At 40.4% G+C, this 22,702-nt stretch overlaps 1 protein-coding gene across 1 annotated transcript in view; it reads right to left on the bottom strand.

Annotated features, from left to right (window-relative positions):
- LOC118403707 (glutamate decarboxylase 1-like) overlaps positions 1-8,084 on the bottom strand; it is a 42,489-nt gene extending 34,405 nt beyond the window's left edge. The window contains exons 1-2 of the mRNA XM_035802480.1: positions 7,781-8,084; positions 7,574-7,643 (exon numbers count right to left, since the gene is read on the bottom strand). Of these exons, the coding sequence (XP_035658373.1) occupies positions 7,574-7,643; positions 7,781-7,792 (82 nt within the window). The 5' untranslated portion in view covers positions 7,793-8,084. The remainder of the gene's footprint in view (positions 1-7,573; positions 7,644-7,780) is intronic.
- Between the last annotated feature and the right edge of the window lie 14,618 nt (positions 8,085-22,702).

The raw sequence follows: 22,702 nt of genomic DNA, 5'->3' as shown, positions 1-22,702 counted from the left end.
CCGTACGATTTTGAGGGGGGGGGGGTGGTCCGTGTAAGTCATCACGACAACGCATCACGAACAATTGTAGAACACATGTGGCCTGTTCCTGGAGGAACGACAAGCACCAACGGTGTGGTAGACGTCGAAGACTTGCCGTATAACCGATTAGGGATTACGAAATTGCGGGACATAATTATGTAGCTTGTCAGCAAGTGTACACATTTTCAAAGATAGTGATTAGCTACTCTGGGACTTGTATCACACTATGGTGATGCATTCATACAGACAGCTACATAGCTGCCGATGTTACAACTTTGTTATCCACAGGAGGGAGATCAAAGAACAATCGTTGGGAAGTCCCAGAATATAACTCAGTTAACTGAAAGGAAGTGATAAAAATGCTATTTACATGATTCCGTATCCCGAAACGCAACAGGACAACTTTGTTAATGGCTTTACTTAATAGGATCTTTTTTATAACAGATGCGTGGGTGACACAGCAGGACCCAGTTCTCAGAATGCCTTCGCTTGTTCGCCAGAGTTCGCTTGGACCTATCTAATATTTACACCGCAGCTATGAATGCAATGACCGATTTTTGAACAAGTAAACCGATTAGACTACTAGTAGATTGAAAAATGTATATAGGCATCCTTACGGCTAGGTAGGTTTGTATATCTATGTCTATGGACGTTTATATATATATATATATATATATATATATATATATATATATATATACTCAGAGGCACCATAGCTAGAATAAAATCTCGCTTTACTTCTCTTTTCATTTTCAAATGATCTCCTATTGCTCTTAATGACGATGTGGATGAAGTAGAACTCCTTTGCAATGTGAGTAGTGCACTAAGTTTATCACTAGATTTGACAGCAACGTTTTTACCATCATGGTTGAATTTATAGGCCATTATTGAAATACAACATCCTTGATGCCGTTTACTGACTCATATTTCTGTTGTATAATTATTGAAAACTCGTTGTAGTACTTATATGTGAATTGTTCTAACAGTTACGCCTTGCCCTCTTTGTAGCCAGACTAGCTCCGGGTGCGGCCATATGACTGTAAGGTTTTCAACCACTCATACCGGACTCCCCTACTCTTTTTCATAAGTGTACTGCGTGGCTCTCCTCAGCTCAAAAACAGGACGTCCATTTGACGTTCTGTCTGAGAGGTACGTTCCTGGCTATTAAAGTACTCAAGTTAGGTGCTTCTCCCAAGGATACAACGTCAGAGCGACAGAGCCTATCGGGGATTTAGACCTAGAACCTCCAGACTTCAGGTCAAATTTACGCCGTTGGTTAGGCTGTGGCATGATTTTGATGTCGTGGAGTGTTCAAACAGGCTTGTGACAGAAACAATCGCCAACAATGATCTAAGACTACCTTTCTGTACCCTGTCAGATGAGTTTTGCACGACTGTCCAGAGATTCTCTCACTTTGCGATTGTATGCGTACGATGATTGTACGACAATACACTCTGCGCTTAAATGTTTGTTCTATTTTGCTTTTGGACAAGCGAGGACAATGTGGCACTGCACTCAAGTTTTGTAACTTATATCAACAGTGCCACACACACAGTGCAGACATAAGGTAAAGACAGTCTTTTACCTTCCCGACCGAAATCAGCTGCAGGTACCCATTTAATTTAACATAACGACTTAAATGTTTGGCAATGCCATTAGCAGAAAGCAAAAAGATGCCAAAAAATCTCCTTCAAAACGGTTCTTTTGTGTAGCAATAGGGACGTTGTTGACTCACTGCACTTTTTATATCTCTTCTCTGTAGCTAAAGAATTCACAGTTGCGTTATGTACAAAGCATTGCCATTCGAAGGTGCCCTTGGTAAAACTAGGCGCCATCTTCTTTCCATCAGATCCCCTACTTTCAAAAAACTCCCGTCAGTCGGTAAGTGTTTTCAAATCCGCTGTGCCGAACAGTTAATCCCCAAGTTTAGTTCATTCCGACGTGATAAAACTCGCAGTTGGATGCGAAAGTGTGCGGCGTGCGTCAACGCCTGTATTAGAGGGGGGACGCTGATACCTCAGACTTTCCAGCTCAAAGCACTTCAAAAGAAGAAATCCCAACATTGCAATTGAGTGATTATAGTTCTGGCTACAAGGCAAAGCTAAATTGCCAGTGGGGGCGATGCCCTCAATTGTAATCTGTGGATTCGCAGCACAGCATAAAACATTGATCACAGAGAATTCTTCAGCGAATCCTCTGGAATCTGCTAAAAGACTCCATTTCACATTTTCATTCCGTGAGGGCGAGCCCCGTCGACTTTTCTGGAACACTTCTTATGGAAACGCACGTCCGTGGATTGACAGTTTACGGAGACGGTTGCTAACTGAATGAATCATCTCGACATGTTCTACCTAATGTCCTTCAGATGCTCATGGATGACGCATGTTCTAAGTAACGGAGCTCTACATATAATCGCGTACATTGTTGTGTGTATTCCACCTCCAAGCCCTGTGATGCTGTCTCCTCTTAAAGCGGATTCGTCTTGGTTCCGCCGTGTAAGGTGGTCGACTGAGATAGGAGAGACCATACAAAGGCAATCCTCCACGCACGAACGATGGGGATTCTCGACGCCAGCGTTAACATTTACTCTGAGCAGACCCGAAAAGGTCAATGCAAAAAGCTGGGCTTAAAGTCAACGCTTTCGCCCTTGGGAGAAGTATACTTCAAAAGTAACTTTTCAAAGTTTGAGAAGTAGCCGTTTTGACAGCGCAGCTTAACACTAATCCTACAGGGTGGATGATACGTTGGAATGTCATTGCCAACGCTGGCGGCAATGTCATGAGGTGTGCACAATGTTATAATCGTGTTCTGACAGCAAGACTTCATTAGGAAGCATGATACGATGAAGAAGTATGACACTGTATATTGAAAGCGATGTTATTGGTACTGGTACTGAAATATTAAAGGGCTTATGTGTGATAATGTAAAATCAAGATACAACCTACGGGTAAATCTTCACTGTTGTCATATGTGTGTCTATGTTTTGTATCAGAGCAAACAATGTTTGAATCACTTTTAACATGCATGCACGTTTAACAACAATTTGATATGGATAAGGAAAAGCGCCCTACACATTTGATAGGAAAGTTCTACGCTCCAAAGTGTGAATAATTTGCATTTTGTTACTATCAAATTTTAAACGAGACTTGCTTAAAACATTGCTGAATAACTACAGCGTGCAATCCTGTATCCACCGTTACAGAAGAAGAGAAGCTGTTAATCGTATTCATCCTTCATTGGATATTTCAAACCATGGATAAAGAGGCTGAAATTTACCCGATGCATGCTTAATGTCCCACTTGTCTGTAACTGCTCACTAAATTTAGTTTCCATTGACAAAAGTAAGCGAAAGAATACAAAACTCTCAACTATCAACCAGTCTAATAAACGTTCGGATGACTTTGAACTTTTTGATATGCAAGAAAATTGTCACTCTGCTAATCTATTGCTACGCTGATTTGCCTTTGCCTTAATTGCGACAGAAGCACCCTACGGTATGATAAGTGGTAAAAATTACAGTACTAGTAATTTACCATGCAAGGATCCTAGGAGCAAGCCGTAGTCACACTTTTCAGGGAGACCATGCGGTGTCCTACTTGAGAGCATTTTGCTTCAACTTAAGGGCGTTTCAAGGACAACGCATCCTTAAACTGAACTGAACGGTAACAGTATCTATTCTAGAACTACTTAATGGTCCTTGACCTATAACAATATCAACGACAAAGGATAATATAGAAAGCACTCCAGCTAAAATACCCTCCGATGTCCAGTCAATCTGGGTCTCCAGGCAACATATTCACTACCGCTTCTCTGAGAAACATCTCGACTGCGATGCTTAGGGAAAATAGCACATTTACTCAAGCTATCGGCTTATGTGAGTCTGGCTAGCAAGATGCTGACTTTTGTGACCTGCACCTTCTCATAATGTTCAAGGTGATAACGGCCACGAGCCAGACTGTCTACACGCGGTCCTGAGGAGTTGGAATAAACTTCACCGCCTGGGGAAGACAGACAAGATAATGGAATGTCTTGCTTCTTTCTCAAGATCGCTATCTCTTGGCCTTTTGCCCAGATGCCATCAGGAAGCCTTGAAAGGCAGATTTCTGCGCGTGAATATTGTTTAAAGCGTCACGTTGACGCATGTGTATTAGTTGGTGACGCAGTTGTCTAAAAAGTTCAACGTCAACTCTTATTCTTTGATCAAATTTTGCAGGAAAGTTCATTTGGAAAAACCTTGCTTTTCTCCCTGCCAAGAAGGCATTAAGGGATAAAATATGCAACCTTCAAGCATAGCAATCAGTACTTTAATGAACTTCTTCATACTAAAATCTCCTTCAACTTAAAATTCCTGCCTTGACATTACTTGCTAAATGTTCAGTGCCTTTTACATTAATAAACTAATCGCATATTCCGTATTATGTTGAGTGCATCCTGCTTACGTCAAAGTATTGAATAGTGCGGCAGTATCGGTAACGTAGTTATTACCTACCCATTGTCCGTTCCTTAATTTACATATTGCCATAGCAACATTACGTAGACCTGAGTAACCTTTATCACCCAATCAACGCAAATCCCTATAGTGACGACATCAAGGATGAGCAGTACTCATAAAACACGGGAGCTTCAGGACATCATCGTAGAAAACTTAAAAATGCTGTAAGCTGATGGGATAAATGGGCTTTTTAATCAAAAGAACATTGAGAACATGATGGTGATATTGAATAGAAGTAAGCAACCCCATAAGTACTTAACCAAGAACTGTATTTGATGTATCCTGAAGGTCGTCAATGACAATCGGACGTTAGCCAAGAGATTCTCAACCTAAGCTACAAAATCCACCCCCAGCCCATACGGCGCCAGACATTCAACCTTGCTAAGTGCAGGAGGAGACCAGCAGAAACTGGTCATCTCCGACCCACTTTGAAAGGAATTTCGCCCTTAGTTCGTATGGTGCCATACCAGGCTCACAGACTCTTTCGGGCCATAAAAAATTGAGTGACATCAGTCTACCCATTAAGGTTTCATATGCTGCTGGATGAGGGTAATCATGGAGTAATTTTCGACGCGGACAGACCTCTACCTTACGACGTAACGGCAGATCAAAGTTCAGGCCATCTCATAAATACCAAGCATCATCTTTGTCCGGAGGTTTTGAGCACTGTTTATGAGAAGGCGCTCCGTGGAATTTTGACGATGAGACCCTCTTTATGCCCATTTATGGTCGACACTAAGCGTGTGTGAAATAGACATGCAGTAAACATAGCCTCACATTTAGGACGCACGATTACGGATAGGATGCTGTCGATGGGAAATTCGTGTGAAATTGTTCATAAATAAAGCGGTATATATTTTTTTTACATCGCTGTGTCAAAATGGCGAGAACTTTCTGGCCATATAGTTCCTATCCTTGTCCGAGGGTCAGTGTGTTTTTCAACATAATGAATCCTTTCTTTTACCGTAGATGTACGACGTAATGAAGCAACTGATGATGATAAAATACAGACAGCAAGAACTTGGATGGACGGAAGCATCAGTGGAAATGTTTTTAATCCACATCTTTCTCTCAAATAAGGTCCGTATACAAGAATGTTACAAAATCGTGTTGTGTTTGCTTTGAAGCAAGAGTTCTCCGTCCAACACAGTGCGTTGTCTCTTTATATGTGTTTGAAAACAATGTGGTTTCGTATATGAGAATATAGCCCTTGCTATGAAAAAATTGGGATGTTACGTGCATCAACCCTAATTTTAAGTATTATTTACTAAAATATTTACGGTGGTCGAAACTTTACGTACATTGCAAGGTAAATCCGTTTACGGGAATCTTAGTTATCTCAAAGGCAAGGGAAGGACATCAGATTAGACACGGATAGCCAAGGACAATGTTTTTACGGTGTAATCCTCATTAAGATAGATAGAGAAAATGTGGAGCTTCATTTACTGTTAAGGTACATTGATCTATGTACATTTGACGCGTGTTCTGCGATAATAAAGCAGACTGAGTATATTAGCAGCGTAACATGTTGCAACGACCGGGCATTCCCAACCTTTTTGAAAAAGTGTTGCAATAATATGATTCAGAAGTCAAAATAGCAAAAATAGTAAACAGCGCTTCAATGTGTTTTTTATGCAATGCTTGCCGAAAATGATGGGCTACTTAGAGGGTTACTTAATGAAAAATTATCCGAAACACTATTACTTGTTTGTCTCCACTTTTTTTTATCAGGATGGCTCTCTAAGTGATTTGGCGCTGTTTTTTAATAGAAGTCCTATGAGACATTGCAAAACTGGATTATGTTCCTGTAGAAATTTGTATTCAAGATTCAAGGAAAAACACACAAAAATTAATGCACATATTTATATGCGCGCGCATCTAATCAAAATAATTCGAAAATTGATCCTGCCATTTTTTCACAACAAACTGAAGATCATTTCAGAACTCAACATCCCTACAAGTGTGAAATGCATGCCCTTAGCATGTAACTTTAACTTTATGTAATTAAAGTTCGCATATTTTAGAGCGCCGAATACTCAATGAACAAATACTGACCTTGTTTACCTAAAGAACGAACATCAGATTGTAAAAGAAAATTTCGATTCATTGGCTATTACAATTCTTTTTGCACAATCAAGACTAAACACCTGCTGGTCCCTCTATCTGTTACGCTTAAGTACTTCATGGCAAAAATGATCAGCTACTTTCGGTTGGTAAGAAGGACCCGATGTGAATTGATCAATTGGTTTACGACCAGACGAAACTGTTCAATGATGATATTCGTTGTTAGTTAAAAAGTGAAGTGGACGTAAACGGAGAAAAGAGATTTTACCTCGGCGCGCAGGCATCCAAAAATTTGAGTTGTTATTTCAAATCATACCAACATTTACAACATGTACAACTCATAAAGAATGATCTAGCAACAAGACACAAACTTTGTAGTCATACTAGTACACGTGTCTTCCGATTCTGGACATGGCATGCCAACATAAAATACATTACTTGGACGTGGAGTAGATTACTAAGCTAATTCCGGGAAAGGACATCCATCGCCACCGGCATTGATTTAAGTACTGCCATTGTTACAGGAAGTCAAATGTATAGATCCGGACATTGTCGAGTGCATGTGACCGTCAATTTACAGAGGGCAAAAAAATCACCAATTCTATGGGCAGTCCACGTGAAATACACATATAAGAATCTAAATATTTTTGATTTCACAGCAAATGCAAATACAAATGAAAAATGTAGCATGCCAACTTTCCGTACTAAGCATGAATGCTAAAGTGTTTTGTAAATTTGTCTTTTTATTCCACTGGGGACAAACATAGAACAGATGAATAGGGGAAAACATGAAAATTGCATTTCCTGTGGGAAACGCCTTTGTCTTTCACCAGCACACCAATCTTGTATGCAATTAATTTTTCTTTCAAAATGCAAATTGCCGAAGATCAACGATTCTTTTACACACAGCAGGAGACTTGAAATATTCCTTCCCGATCTCTTAGCTCGACAAGACTTGATGAAACGGAAGAAGGGGCATGAATAAATGCATCTTACCTTTAATAAGCTTGGTGAATACGGAACAAATAGCAGCACCGGCACAGATCTCCTGTCTTCTCTCGTCATCCTGAGGAAAAAATACATGTATAACAACGATTTCTACAACATCCGCTACTACAAGTGGGTACGAAATGTGTCAAGAACACTCTGGGGACTAAACATTCACAACGACAGGGCAAGGAAATTGTAGAAATAACTCACAACCTTTTCTGCCATTGCTTATTGCTGGAGTCCTTTCTCTACCGTGGTGGGTGTAAGTAGTAACTGGATAGTGTTTTCTTCTTTGCTTCATCCCACTAGACTTGAAAGTAAAAGGAAGTCAAACATGTACTGTGATGAATCCCAAATGCAACGTGGAAAAGTACTGGCTATCTTGGGGGTGGATATGGAAAAATGGGTCAAAACGGAAATGCTGTTTCAGTAGCGCTCGCTTGGACGGCAAAACTGTAACGCCGGGTTTTTGTTTAGTTGTGTTGTGATGAATAAAAGAGCTGTAAAAGTCACGCGGATGACGTGCCGGTTGTTACGTATGTACAAAATGGTTCCCTACGCATCCTGATAACGTCAATGTAAGGCTTTCCAGCTAGCGAGGTTGCATATTCTTATTTCCTGGAAGGAATAAACATGATATAGAATTATGCAAAACTACAGGTGCAGAAGCGAAAACGCCGGAGACCTTTCTCGAGAATGAAAGATGCATGTTGTCTGAGTAGGGATGGTGTGACACAATTGTGAGGACATGACGACAATTGATTACGTAATATATATTGGTTTAGTGAAAGTTCTTTTGACGACAGCTAACATTTGATAACATATTGTGCCTGTACTGTATTACATGTATGTAACACCCTACGATCGGCCCATCACACCAACTTCGAAGCTTCGCAGGCACCCAGCGGCAGCTGGTTATGTTCCATTGAACGACTTGTCACGGCTAACCTTCGCTAACGATGGGTGTTGTTTAAAGTTTGTCTTGTTAGCATGCCCTGTTAGGATTACCTATAGTTATTAACTACTTACTAGGCTTCCTTTGTGATAACATAAAAATAAGTCGCCAAAAATACCACACACTTGTGCTATCATGCTGACAAGTGCGCTAGCTTGCAAATTGTCCCCTGGCAATGACAGAGGTTCAACAAATGTAGTTAAGATCATGACCATGGTGGAAATACCCCAAGAGTTCGAAGATCACAACCCTGCGTGAAATATTTAGAGTTTTCCATGTCTTCTTCAACTTTATGCGGTTTTGGTTAACAGTTCATGTGTCCACTGATCACTTCATGTCACTCTACTACGACCAACGTATAGAAACACGTAACTGTTAAACAAAAGATAAAATCAGTACTTCCCTGTGAAATAGTCACCTCCTTCATTGAACACTTGACGTGGACTGCCCGCCCTATTTTACAAACGACTTCTTCTAACACTTCTATACTTCATGTCATTCTCTCGAAAAACTGAACTTAGCGGTACGTGACACCATCTTCCCACTCACTTCCTCCCACTATGCTAGCTGACAGTGTATTCAAATAATTACGATAACCTTTGAGCATAAAATACAGACACACCGGTAACCAAGCCTCAGTACACAGAAGAAATGAGTACTGTACGGACCAGTTGTTGAAGGAAAGATGCGTACGAGTTATATGAGATGATGTGCAACCAACCCTTTGAACAGCGGAAGGAAATCGAGACGACACTAGTAGTTTGACTTGCCCTCTCACTTTACCATCGACACGTTGGATGAAGAATGCCGCAGTCTAGCGTGAATCATGCTTCATCGGCTTGGTAAGATGAATTCATACGCGTGATCAACTTCATGCTAGTTTGCAGTAGTAGATATGTGTGTGTAAGATGTGTGTGTGTATGTGTGTGTGTGTGTGTGTGTGTGTGTGTGTGTGTGTTTGTGTGTGTGTAACATCTACAGCATGTGTAAGATGCATTATCTTTGCTGCATCGTTATCATTATAAACACCATTAACATTATCAGCGCCACTTCCATCACATTATCATCATCACCATGGCCGTCATCAACAGTTATCATCATCAACATCACCACCAATATCATCATCATCACAACTGCCATCAACAAAATCATCATCATCACCATCACCGTCATCAACATCACCACAATCTCCATGTCATCAAGACAGTCATCATCATCATCATCATCACTATCATCTCCATGTCATCAAGACAGTCATCATCATTATCATCATCATCAACGTCATCAACACAGTCACCATCATCACCATCATCCTCATTATCATCATCACCAACATCATCATCATCATCATCACCATCTTGTCGTAATACTCCATGCCTTCCAAGAACTTCATGCCAGAACCGCCTTGCATTTTGCTTACCGCTGTCACGTTTTGCCGTGCGGAAACGTTCTGTTGAGACTTCACTCGAGCACATCCCCGCGATAACCCGTTCCACAGCATGTTCATTAGTGCCCTAATGGAGCTCACTCACTAGCCCTGTCAAGTCCCGGAATTAACTGACAGAGTACAGTGCGGTGATGATAAAAGTTACAAACGACCTTCCAAAGGCAAAGTGTCCATGACGGGACCGAAAAGAGTCAATAGACACCAGATGACTTATAATGCATTTCTGAAAATAGGACAGTTTTAAGACTAAACGTATCTTGTTCTATTGTAATCGGCCATTTTGTTATGTGTTTTCCTTCTTTAAGTGTCACTTGTAACGGCTTAAATTGCACCACTTACAGTGTCGCCAGAAAAATGTACCCGTAAGAAAAGTGATGTCCACATCAGAGCAACAATGAACACAAACTCATGCAATGTTTAGCGCTAATGAAACAAGTCTGGGTATCAGTATTTAAAACAAACCTTATGTGTCTGTGTCTACAGCTGTGTTTGTCTGTCGAGTCCAGGAATTAACTGACAGAGTACAGTGCGGTGCTGATAAAATCTACGTATAAGCCCCCTTCACACGAGAGCACGAATGAGCCGGAATGCCGTCCGAATGAAATTTTTTTTCTATTCGTGGCAATATCCTCGCAATTCGTACTGTATTCTAAACATTCTTACTGCATTCGAGATATTCATCCCCGTTCTTTTGGCTGGCTCGAAAGTTTTTGACATGTTAAGAACTGTCGAGGTGCATTCGAAGTGGAGAAATATCGAATGGCATTCGTAGTGCATTCTTGGTGTATTCTAACTATTCTGACCGCAGTCTGACCGCATTCTACGGCATTCTAACATTATTCGAAACATTCTTATCTCATTCGATGGAGAACCGAAACGGCAAGCCACCTCGAATCCTGCCAGAATGTGGCCGAAAGAATATTTCGAATGCTGTAAGAATGTCTAGAATGCACTACGAATCCACAGGAATAGACAAGATTTTTCATTCTGACGGCATTCCGGCTCATTCCTTCTCGTGTGAAGGGGATTTAAGGCCCATTTGGAATTCCCACCCGAATGGCCCCGAATGTGACACGAAGTTTGCAAATACTTCATTCCGGCTGGTTCGGCTTGATTCCTGCTAATTCGATTTCCGTGTGAAGGCCCTATTACAAACAGAAGAGAAGTGATCTCGATCAAGTTTTTAGCTCATTGAAGAGCTATTCTTCCACTGGTCGTGACAGAGAGGACAGACGCTATGTACAGTATTTACAGATTCATTGTATCGGGGTAATATTATATTCCCCCAGCTCCTTCGACAAGCACAATGAACAGTGGATCACAACTAAACGCCCTGTTCTAAGGACTCCAACCCTTTCCGGTGTGCATGTCGGGTGAGCAACGCAGCCGGAATCAAACTCACAGCTTCTAGTTTCAGGGGCAGGGCCACTAACCACTGGACTACGCACTGGGCAGGGGTTACAATGTACAACAAGCTCTATTTGCTCCTTACCTTTACGATATATGAATGCTGTTTTTATTTTCGAAAAATGCTTCATCCAGAAAGACATACAGAGAGGTATGGATGAAATGAAGCATTTTCTTCATGCAACCTTATGTTTTCTTTATATATTCTTTGGGCATAGATACACATAGAGAAACAGGGAAAACGTGTACAGTATACTAGTACTCCACTTTCTACTCCATCTTCGATGGGCAAAGATATGGTTCAAAGTCAATATCTTGCCGATGATACCACTAAAGTAGCTCTACATTTGAGCCATTAATGCTGTTTGTTTCATTACATCTTCTCTAGGGCAGCGAGATCGAAGATCTTTAGGCCACACCGACTTAATTTTAAGGATGACATCCGCGCGCGCATTGATTTTCGCCTGTTCTGAAAAAATGTAGCAACATGTCACCCTGCCTGCCAGAGGATCTGGTCTCCAGGGTAAGGGCACAGGGTAGGGACCAATGCACCCTTCTTCCATCTTTGAACAAGAACTGCAATAAAAACATAATCGAAATAGTGACAATTGTGTCTTAAAGTTTTACTGGGGGTGAACATAGGACAAGCCAAGCTCGGGAAAGAATGGCCTGGACGTTTAGTCCTGTGGTTTAGCGGCATTTTTTTGCTGCCTTTTTTTCTCTTTCTTCGCCCGCGCGCTTTAGTTCTGGCGTCTCCAGAGCATGCATATGCCATCCATAAAATTAAGTCGGTGTGGTCTTACCAATACGAGCATGGAATGTGCAAGGCTCTAATGTAAGCGTCCAGATTTTGGGTCTTGAGAGGCCATTATTCGCAATGCGTGGTGAAGGATTCCATCAAGATGCCTTTGAAGATGAACGGAATATTTAGAGGGAGCTTGAGAGGCTAACTACGTCCTCCGTGCACTTGAAAGTAGAGCACCGCTAACTAACTATCCGGAAATGACACTTCAGTAGTAATAAGTAGGCAAATTCGTTTGAAAGTACTAACTTTGGCAGTTTGGCTATTCTTTACGTGTACATTTGTCTAAATGTACATCTCTGGCTTCTTTTTCGAGCAATTATGCAAAACTTTGGTGCAAACAATTTAATACAGCAATCCTGGATACCATCCTTTTTCAACCGGGGCTCCCTGCACTTGCCAAAATAATTAGGGCAGCGAGCCCCGGTAGAAATAGGATGGTACCCAGGATTGCTGCATAGTGATATTGCGGTCGCAATACCTGAGCGAGCAGGACTACACGAAAATCACTGTTACCTAACCGTCTCTATATGCTCTGCCTGTCGCGAAAGTTTCCCGCACAAGGGATAAAAGAAATGCGTAGAGGACATAAAATCGACCTCTCGCTTGCTCCTGATCCCCCACTGAGTGATTTCCCCGCGCAAAATGGTTTGTAGTTAGTACTGCCGACTTCCGCGGGGAGGGACTGTAATCAGTCACTGGGGATTAAACGCTGCTCTGCGTCACACAGTAATGGCTCGAGGCGGAGAATTCAGACCAGTAAAATTGCACGTTGCCAGCGTACCTTTGTCACTGGCTGGAAACTTCCATCAGCTCCTCTAGACACAGTAGTAGTTAGAGCGTTTCCACGGGTTCCATGGACGCTACTTGAGTTTTGAATTGGCAGTGAGCTTAATACACGGAGAGACAATTGACTCGAAACTGAAGAAAGTGACACCCAATAGACCACGAAATTATAGACGATAAACAAGGACAGCAACAACAACAACAACAACACAGTAACTAGTCTGGAGAGTTTGCTTCGATGATCAAGATAGAAATGTGGAAAGACCAATGGACTATAAAGTTGCTACACTGATAAATGAAATAGAGTATTGGAAGTACTTGCTTCTTTTGGATGGACGCATTCAGAAACGCGTCCTGAGAATTCAGACCAGTCAAATTGCACGTTGCCAGCGCACCTTTGTCAGGGGCTGGAAACTTCCATCGGCTCCTCTAGACACAGTAGTAGTTAGAGCAGGATTCACGGACGCTACTTGAATTTTGCAGTGAGCTTAATACCTGGAGAGACAACTGATTCAAAACTGAAGCAAGCCAAGTGAGACCACGAAATAATAGACGATAAACAAGGACAGCAACAACAACAACAACAAACTAGTATGGAGAGTTTGCTTGGATGAGCCAAAAAGAACTGTGGAAAGACCAATGGACTTTTAGTTTGCTATAAAGTTGCTACACTGGTAAATGAAATAGAGTATTGGAAGTACTTGTTTCTTTTGGATGGACGCGTCCTGAGAATTCAGACCAGTCAAATTGCACGTTGCCAGCGTACCTTTGTCAGTGGCTTGAAACTTCCATCAACGCCTCTCGACACAGTAGTAGTTAGAGCGTTTCCACGGGTTCCATGGACGCTACTTGAATTTTGCATTGTTCAATGTTTTATTCGGTAGGGTTCTCGTGGGCAACACAAGTACCCCCCTCCCAGTTCGTCCTTATTACAAGGCGTGACAAAAAAGAACAAAGTAAAAACGATGACTTTTTACACTCAAACTTGACTAATTCAAAGTACAATAATTGATTAGAATCGTGTTGGACAACCATACTGAAGGGTAACTGTTGTTATAGAACCAGATTGCACAAGGATTGGCATTGAGCTAAATACCTAGAGAGACAATTGACTCGAAACTGAAACAAGTCAAGTGATACCCAAGAGACCACGAAATAATAGACGATAAATAAGAACAACAACAACAAAGAAACTAGTATCGGAACTTTGCTTGGACGATCAAGAAAGAAATTTGGAAAAAATAATGGAATCTTAATTAGCTAAGTTGCCTGGTCAATTCACTGGTAGGTAAAAAAGATCATTGGAAGTACTTGCTTTTTTTGATGGACTTACCAGAAACGCGTCTTGCATTGACTATACTTTACTTTATTTTGTTGTCTTGGTCTTCAAATAAGTTGTAACTTCAGGATTGTAAGTTCGTTACAAGTCTTGCATCACTAAACGAATATTCCTTCGAATATTTTGTATCAGTGCATACCGATGTACTGAAATACATTCAAACAAAATTCAGAAAAAAATGGTTGCTGTCATGTAATGCTAACAACTCAAAGGAGTAGAAACATGTTTTGATATCACTCAAAAACGCACACGAAATCTACAAAAGGCGACAAGTCATGAAGCAACATCGTTTACATAAATGAAGCAGCTCTTCTGCCTGAAGAGACCTCAATGGCGTTAGTTCTGTAATCCAGCTGGAGTGAGGTCATTACTCATTCAACATCACTTCTATGGTGATCCTCTCAACAGCGATGAACTCCAAATAACTAGCTTCAAAAGTGCTCCAATTTGGTGTAAAGTTGCATGATTGCGATGTATTGTGCGCCGACGGTGCTGGAATAGGCAAGTGCTCTTTTGAAGGAGTCAAACTGGCCTTAACCTACGCACAGCAGCGATTATGGAGCGATTTTGTACGGGGATGTTCGACTTAAGTGGAGAGAACATTGTGCCTCTCGGATAAGATTGACGCACAACTCGCAACTTAAAACGATGGTGATCTTAGGGCAAAATGTATCCGACTCTACATGCATGTCGTGAAAAAAAGCGTAGACGACACTACATTGAAGGTAGTCTTATTGCAAAATAGGGCATTTTCTCTCCTTTTTTAGAACAGGTTAAGATTTTCTTCGCATTCATGCTAATCCTGTCTACAGCACGTGTTTGTCAATGTAGCAAAGTACATTAGCAAACGTGTTCAGTGTTGTCGATATTTCAATGCTTAATAATTTGTATATATTAGGAATACATTCTATTTTTATTTACAAATATCTGTACTTAATGTCTAAACTTATCGAAAGTTTGCCGTTGTGTAAAATTGTTTTGCATTATAGCAAACATTTGGTGCTATGTAAAATCAGTGAAAGCGGGAACCAAATGCATGCGTCCATTCAAACCTAATGATAGAAAAAAGTCTAACATTTAGATCCGCGCATAGTTTTATGGGATTGTCAGAACACGGAGCAAAGATTTTTTTTCCTAAGAAATATCATTACTACTCTTGCTTGCTTGTGCATGCAGATACCACCGCACTCTATAAATCTTTTACATGTAAAGTTAAAGGTAGATGACCGTATGATCGACTGTATCATTTGTAATCGTGTAGAGCTTCTTCCGTGGAAAAGATTAATGAGCAAGTACACCTCAATTCTTAAAAATCTGTATAAATTAGAAATGTATTTTTTTTCTATTTAGAAACATCTCTAGTGAATGTCTAGATCCAACCAGAATTTGCCGTCTAAAATCAGGGAGATCAGAATATTCAACGCTCCTGATAAAATAAATTTCTAACCCGCGAATAGTTCATCAGGTTGGCAGAACACGCGTATGGAGCAAGGAGATTTGTTCCTAAGAATTATACTGCTCCAGTTTGCGCATATGGAGATACCGCTGTACTCTATAAAACTTTTACATGTAAAGTTAAAGGTAGATGATCGTATGATCGACTGTATCATTTGTAATCGTGTAGAGCTTCTTTCGTGGAGAAGATTAATGAGGAAGCACACCTCAGACGCACAGCGGGAGGCTGTTCCGCTATTTGTCACACACTCCTGCTCCGGCGCTTCCACTGATTATAAGAGAGCGTTTGACTTTCGAGCGTTTCTGTCAATGTCAACTTTGCAATTTGCAAAGTTCTTCGACCTCTGTGGCAAGTGTTTTCGATGAAAGTGTTTTAACCGACATAGTTTTCTTACTTTTGCTTCAGTCACAGAAAACTAGCACGTCTAAGAATGGGCAAATAAAACTCGATCATATTGATAAAGGTTTTAAACATTTAAAAAATTACCTAGCATTATTCCTTTTTTCTCCATTACTTACTCTGAATTGTAACTATTCCCAGATCTACAATTTGACTGAAAGGTGTATACATGCACACCTTATGAAAGAGAAAAGTTTAATTGATTCAAATACTGATAGTAAATTTACAAAATCAAGGGAGATTCGAAGATTGGCAGTACAATGAGAGGACGATTTGTTCTCAACATAAGCAGAGACGGCGGTCAGTACAAACTTCCTGGGACTTTTGAGCAATTGCTGACGTCATTTGCTTGACCGTTATGCTCACCTAATTGACGTCGACTGGGCATTTGAATACTAAGAAAAGCTGTAGCATAAGATATAAAGTCTGAAATTCGATGAGCAACCCCTTTGTTTAATTACAAAGCTTTAACTCTGAATTAGATAAACGCATGTTTCGATGAACATTCAAGTAAGAGCTGTATCTTCCACCAATACATAGGAAAACCACAAAAACACAACTATAACTGTCATCAAAAAAAAGTCCACAAAACTGTTTCAATATAGTTTCAGCTATGCAAACCTGTTCAATGTATTATCAATGATTGGTTATACGCCTGGAGATAATCTTTACACATTCGAGTCATTTGATACATCTTTGAGTCAGGATGACGTCTGAAACATGACGCACGCATTCGTTGTAATTTCTTAACAACCTGTGCGTTAAATGAAATATGAAAATGTGACGCTTGCTGAGCTTAACTACACTACCACCTGGCTGACTTCGTCATGGGAAATACATCACCAAGAAACGCGCACAAAGAGGAACATAAAATATACATGACGAGATGTACACGATGAAATATACATGGAAACGGCTGGCTGCTTAGCGCGGTGTCATCGACACCATTAGAAAGTGTGCCCAAGAAAGGGTCCAAGTTATTAACCTGACTCTGATTGGCTGGTTTATAATCTGCTTACCGATGAGTGTAGCATATTGTAAGGTCGGATTTTAAAACGAATTTGATAGAGGCTGTAAATATGTAATGGGACCTTTTTCTCAACATGACTTGTAGAACACAGTGTGTGGTAATGGTTTCCAACTGAGCATAGCCGACGGGAGGCTTTTGGTACGCTTCGTGGGTTCATAAATATAAAGTATGGAAATACAATTACCATTCAGAAAATTACAATTCAGTCAGTTTGAAACAAACAAAAAGCAACATTGTAAGGCATGAACTACATTTTCTAAAACATGAAAATTATTAGTAGTATCAACTTCTCTATATGGGTAACAGGGGTATTGTTACCTGTTTTCCGGTGATCCTTTAGATCATTTTCACATTGAACTAAGCACCAAGAATTCTGTCTATAGTAACTACCTGTCTGCCATAGCATTTACTCACGTCCACTCAGTGATAACATCAGCAAGATTTGAGTGTACACGACATGGGTGCTGCAAGACACTTTTTTTGAAAAATATACTTCAGACTCACCAGAAAACAAGGCTCTAAGAGTCACAAAAATGTACTGAGTTGTGATGCCAGATGTTTGTTCAGATTTGACTTGAAAAATTGTACCCATCAAGGGAAGCAGCCACGAGGAAGCTTGTTCCATAACCATACAGATTGCTTGCATAACGCAGAAGGACGAACTGACCTTGCAGTAAGTTGCAGGAGGTGGTATGGAGATACCAGTAAACAAGGCTCTAAGAGTCACAAAACTGTACTGAGTTGTGATGCCAGGTGTTTGTTCACATTTGACTTGAACAATTGTACCCATCAAGGGAAGCAGCCACTTGTTCCATAACCATACAGGTTGCTTGCATAACACAGAAGGACGAACTGACCTTGGAGTGAGTTGCAGGAGGTGGTATGGAGATGGCGGCTTCAGGCTGATGATCAGGAGGATCTTGTGAGATGACCTGGTTCATCCCGGACCTCCAGGCAGCGGCACCACAGACGGGCTCTGGTATCTATCAGCAGGGGCAGGTGGAAACAGGTTGGAAGATAACGATAAGACAGGAAAGAGTCACGGTTAGGAGAACTAGATAAGGGACTTCTTGATATATTCTGTCAGCCACTTCACTTGGAAGAAGGCATAACTTCCTCAGTTATGTCAATAGTTTCCTCACTCACATATCACTCACTTAGTCGAAGCAGGACTTCTTGATATATTCTGTCAACCACTTCACTTGAAAGAAGGCATAACTTCCTCATCTATGCCAATCATTACAGTTTCCTCACTCACATATCACTCACTTCGTCGAAGCAGGACTTCTTGATATATTCTGTCATGATATTACATGGGTATCTTGGTATTGATGTATGTGTATTGGATGTTTCCAGTTTCATGGTCGAAATGGGATAAAATCACATGGCATCATAGTTCTCAACGTTTGATAAGTCCCTAGAATGTAAGAGCACACCGAAAATTACTAGGAATTCTTGTCTTATACGTACATGACGAAAACTTATCTTTTCAGTTCTTACACTTTACGTAACATCGTTTGCATGGCCGGCCCGATATCCAAAATAGGACTTGCTAAAAGAGCCTTTCGTAACAGACTGTCTAATACAACAATTATAGGAAAAACGGATCCGGAAAACATCTATCCCAGTTTCTGTTGCAGCGACGTATCCGTATAAGCGGATTCTTTCCGGAATACATGTTGAAATATGTTGTAAAACTTTTACTCTAAAAGAGCCATAAGACCAACGATACCATCGACCTCACACAGATAAGCCCTAGTCAATGGAAATCTCATTGTCGCATCGGACGGACACAAATAGGGGAAACCGATGACCAATGTAATTTGGCGGGAGATGTAGGTCTTCGTTAACAAGATTTGATGGAATAAGAGATAAGATTCAGCGGGCCCGTGTATTAAGGTCTGTGGGTCATCAATAATAGGATATCACTGATGAAATCAGACAACCCAGCGCCGGGGAAAATTAGAAATAAGATGAACATTCCTTTGGTAGCTAATCCTATCTTCCCACATGGTTAAGACATGGAAATGTACGGAATGATACATGAGAGATTAGCCTCTATAAAATTCTGAATAAACATGTATCATTGACGTGCAATTTAGTCAACATTTGGGGATATTCCCTTACTTATGGAGGCTACATTATAAAAACATATTATGAGCTAAAGAATCTAGGTACAAGTACAGCAAGTATTCCGGAAAGAATCCATCGCAGCAACAGAAACTGGGATAGATGTTTTTCGGAGTGGTTGTTCCAATAATTGTCGCACTAGACATAAACATGTATCATTGACATACTTGTATACTTCTGCATAAGCACATATCTTATGCTTGCCATGAGTAGCTGGAATGTAAAGTTGTAATATTGCTTTTAAGATGTTCAAAATGGTAACTTTGATATACAAGGAAGAGAGAATGGTTTATTGACATTAAATGGCTGAATTGTTTCTTTACAGCTTGACTTCATTAAAAACGTTCTAGTGACAAATAACACCAAGTTCTTTAAAATATTTGCTTCGTGAGTGAAAAAGTAATGACACTATAAAACTGCAAAAGTTACAAATTACACGTCCTCGTTCAGGAGCCGAGTCATACAGTGAGGCAAGGCGCTGTTTGTAAAACGAGCAGTTCTACATCTCATTGGAACTGAGACAATTTGTCGTTGTTTCTTAGTGTCCCATTATGATCATCTCCCCGTCTAGATGGAAGCCGATTGCTGAATTGGTAGAGTCATCGAGAGTTTTAGCAAACCGTATGCATAGATCGTCTCTTCTGCAGCACAGCCGACAAATACTTGAAATGTCCAGTGCACTCTCGTTAGTGACGCACTCCGGTGGATAAAAAAATAGTACAAAGAAATAAAGACGCTCAAGACGGAAGAAAACAAAGGGAATATTTAGATGTAAATATAGGACCACACATTAGAAATACTGAATACTCACTAAGTCGATAACATGGACACAGGACAAGATCTTACTAATCCAATAGAACACTCCAGTACCCAAGAAAATAGCTTTTTTGTAATCCCATAAGTTAAGTCAATTCAGGGGCTAATATCATTAATTTCGCTGATGTACATTGCATAGTCACTGATTATCGTAATTCTTATAAAGTTGGAATATTATGCAACTTATTCTACCCTTTTCTATGGCATCATTTGAAAAACAACGGGTTTATTTGAATCAGTGTTTAAAGACTTCATCAAAATCTTTCAGTCTCTTGCATTTCCATGAGTGTTGATGTTCTGTACTGCGCCAAACTGTGCAGAAAAGTACAACAAAGGTCCACCGATGAAGGTTAGACATCCAGGTAATAAGAAACGCCCAAAAGCCGTTACTCAAGCAACTGAATATGAGTTTGGAAACGGTCAGATGTTTCAGACAACATCCGTTGTCTTTCGTCAGTGACACTGGTCACAACAAACATACGACAAAGGTCTTCATTCATTCATATGTAAATAAAATATATTTTGCCATTCATTTAAAAGCGCAATGAAGGTCTTCATTAATCAAGTTTGGTAAAATGTGTCAATTGTGCCCCAGGTGTTTAAGATCGATCTGAATAGGATGTCCATGCATTGTAATCCTTGGTATAATATTTTTAAATGAAAAATTCTATAAGGTCAATCAGATTATCGGACAATTTGCGTTTAGTAGCCATATTATTGAACTCTACAGAACTATACAGTGGTACTTTCATAAGGATATGGTACAGAAAAGGTAAATTATAACACTAAGATACAGACTTGATCATCGCAAGTAATGTATGCGTTACGGACACATTAGGTCCGGATTTTGGCGTGATATTACAGACATCATAAATGTATTTTTTCCACACAAAAGTACAACAAAATTAAAGAACACCACAGGAATAAAGGATAAGTCACTCCTGGTAATGATGCAGGAATGACTGTATCTGCATCACAATATACATGGACAGAAACAATATCAGGTCATAAATGATGAAGGAAAAGAATGAACAAAAGATATCACGCTGCAAAAACAAGGGAGAATATAAAAATCTAACTTGGGCCAACTTTTAGATCCTGTCTAACATGACAGTATAGGTTATTATAAAGTGAGTCTGTCGAAGTTTCCCCCACCCGTAACCCCTGAGTGTCAGACAGCGTCGTTTATCAGTGCTGTGTCACACCCTACAGTCGATCTGCGCGACAGATAACAGCTGCTTCCATTTTCATGTCATTTATCACAAGTACGCCCTCTTCATGGCAACGGAGTTGTCACATACTGTAAATACATGTAATTTCGAGGTAACGTGAAAAGGGACTTTTCGCGGTGGTTTTAAGTTCGCGGTAGCACCATACACTGTAGTCTCTCACTACCATGGACAAATGTTCGCGGTGGTTTTAAGTTCGTGGTTAAGGGGCCATCGCGAAAACCGCGAACATTAAAACCATCGCGAAAGTTTCTGCATTTACAGTACATAACTTCCATGGAGGCCGCGCCATCAGTGGACTCATCGAGGTAAGGCCACACCAAATTTTTTGTTGTTTCTCGTGTTTGTTTGTTTTTTCAGAAAATAATTGGGTCGGTTGGTCGGTCGAAAAAAAAAAAAAAAAACTTTTCAAAAAGTCGGGGTAGGAGAGATCGGACAGAAAAACCTAAACTCTCAACATTAAGGGGGTCCCTGGTAGCAAAGCCCAAAGTTTAAATAAAAAATGATAAATGTACCGTCCAAAATAGGCACATACAGCTACTGGAATTTGAGGCCCATAGTTAATTTGAAAAAGGAGAGGCAGTGAAATTTTGTCAACGCAAAGTGTGGCCATCAATTTTAAAGGTTTTTGTTTCTTTTTTCAAATCGGAAAAAAATAGGGTTGGGAAACAACAACTAAAATTGGTGTGGCCTAAAAATGACGGAAAACGAGCCCTAATGGACTGTAATATTGCATGCATTTAGGGAAAATCCGCGGAGGACGGATATTGAAAATCGGGGTCGAAATAGGTGGAGAGGAGATGATCTGTCATTTCTTAATGCTAAGGACGGAAAACGATCCTCATGCATCTTTCTGGGACGCGGTAAATCTTTTGCCCATTAAGTAAATGGGATGTCAAATGCCTGGAGTGGATAGATAAGCAATCAGGATGGGCAAAAATCGTAAAATCGCCCTTTTACAGGACAAAAGCGTGCGATAGTTCCACTTTTGAGAGAAATCTATCTGATATGACCGTGTCCGTGGTGGTATTTTTGCGCAGTACTACGTAAAAAGTTCTGTACTAAGGATACATCGACTGTATTAAAAGTTGGATATCAGGTGAGGGTATAATGATCTATAGGGCAGCACACAAGGGTGAATAGCAAACAAAAATACAATCGGAAGGTCAATATCGTTATCAGGAAAGATTGATTTACATTCAAATGCAGATTATTCTATAGCTATTTCAGCTCTGACTTTAAGACAAGGTAAGTGTCATGATCAGATTTGAAAGCAAACTATGGACAGCTACAGCAGTATTTTACTGACGCAATAGATCGGCACTTAAGCGGACTTTAC

The sequence above is a fragment of the Branchiostoma floridae genome, chromosome 16 (assembly GCF_000003815.2).
Source record: "Branchiostoma floridae strain S238N-H82 chromosome 16, Bfl_VNyyK, whole genome shotgun sequence".
Taxonomy (NCBI): domain Eukaryota; kingdom Metazoa; phylum Chordata; class Leptocardii; order Amphioxiformes; family Branchiostomatidae; genus Branchiostoma; species Branchiostoma floridae.
The sequence above is the reverse complement of the archived record's forward strand: the minus strand, read 5'-3'. Positions and strand labels throughout refer to the sequence as shown.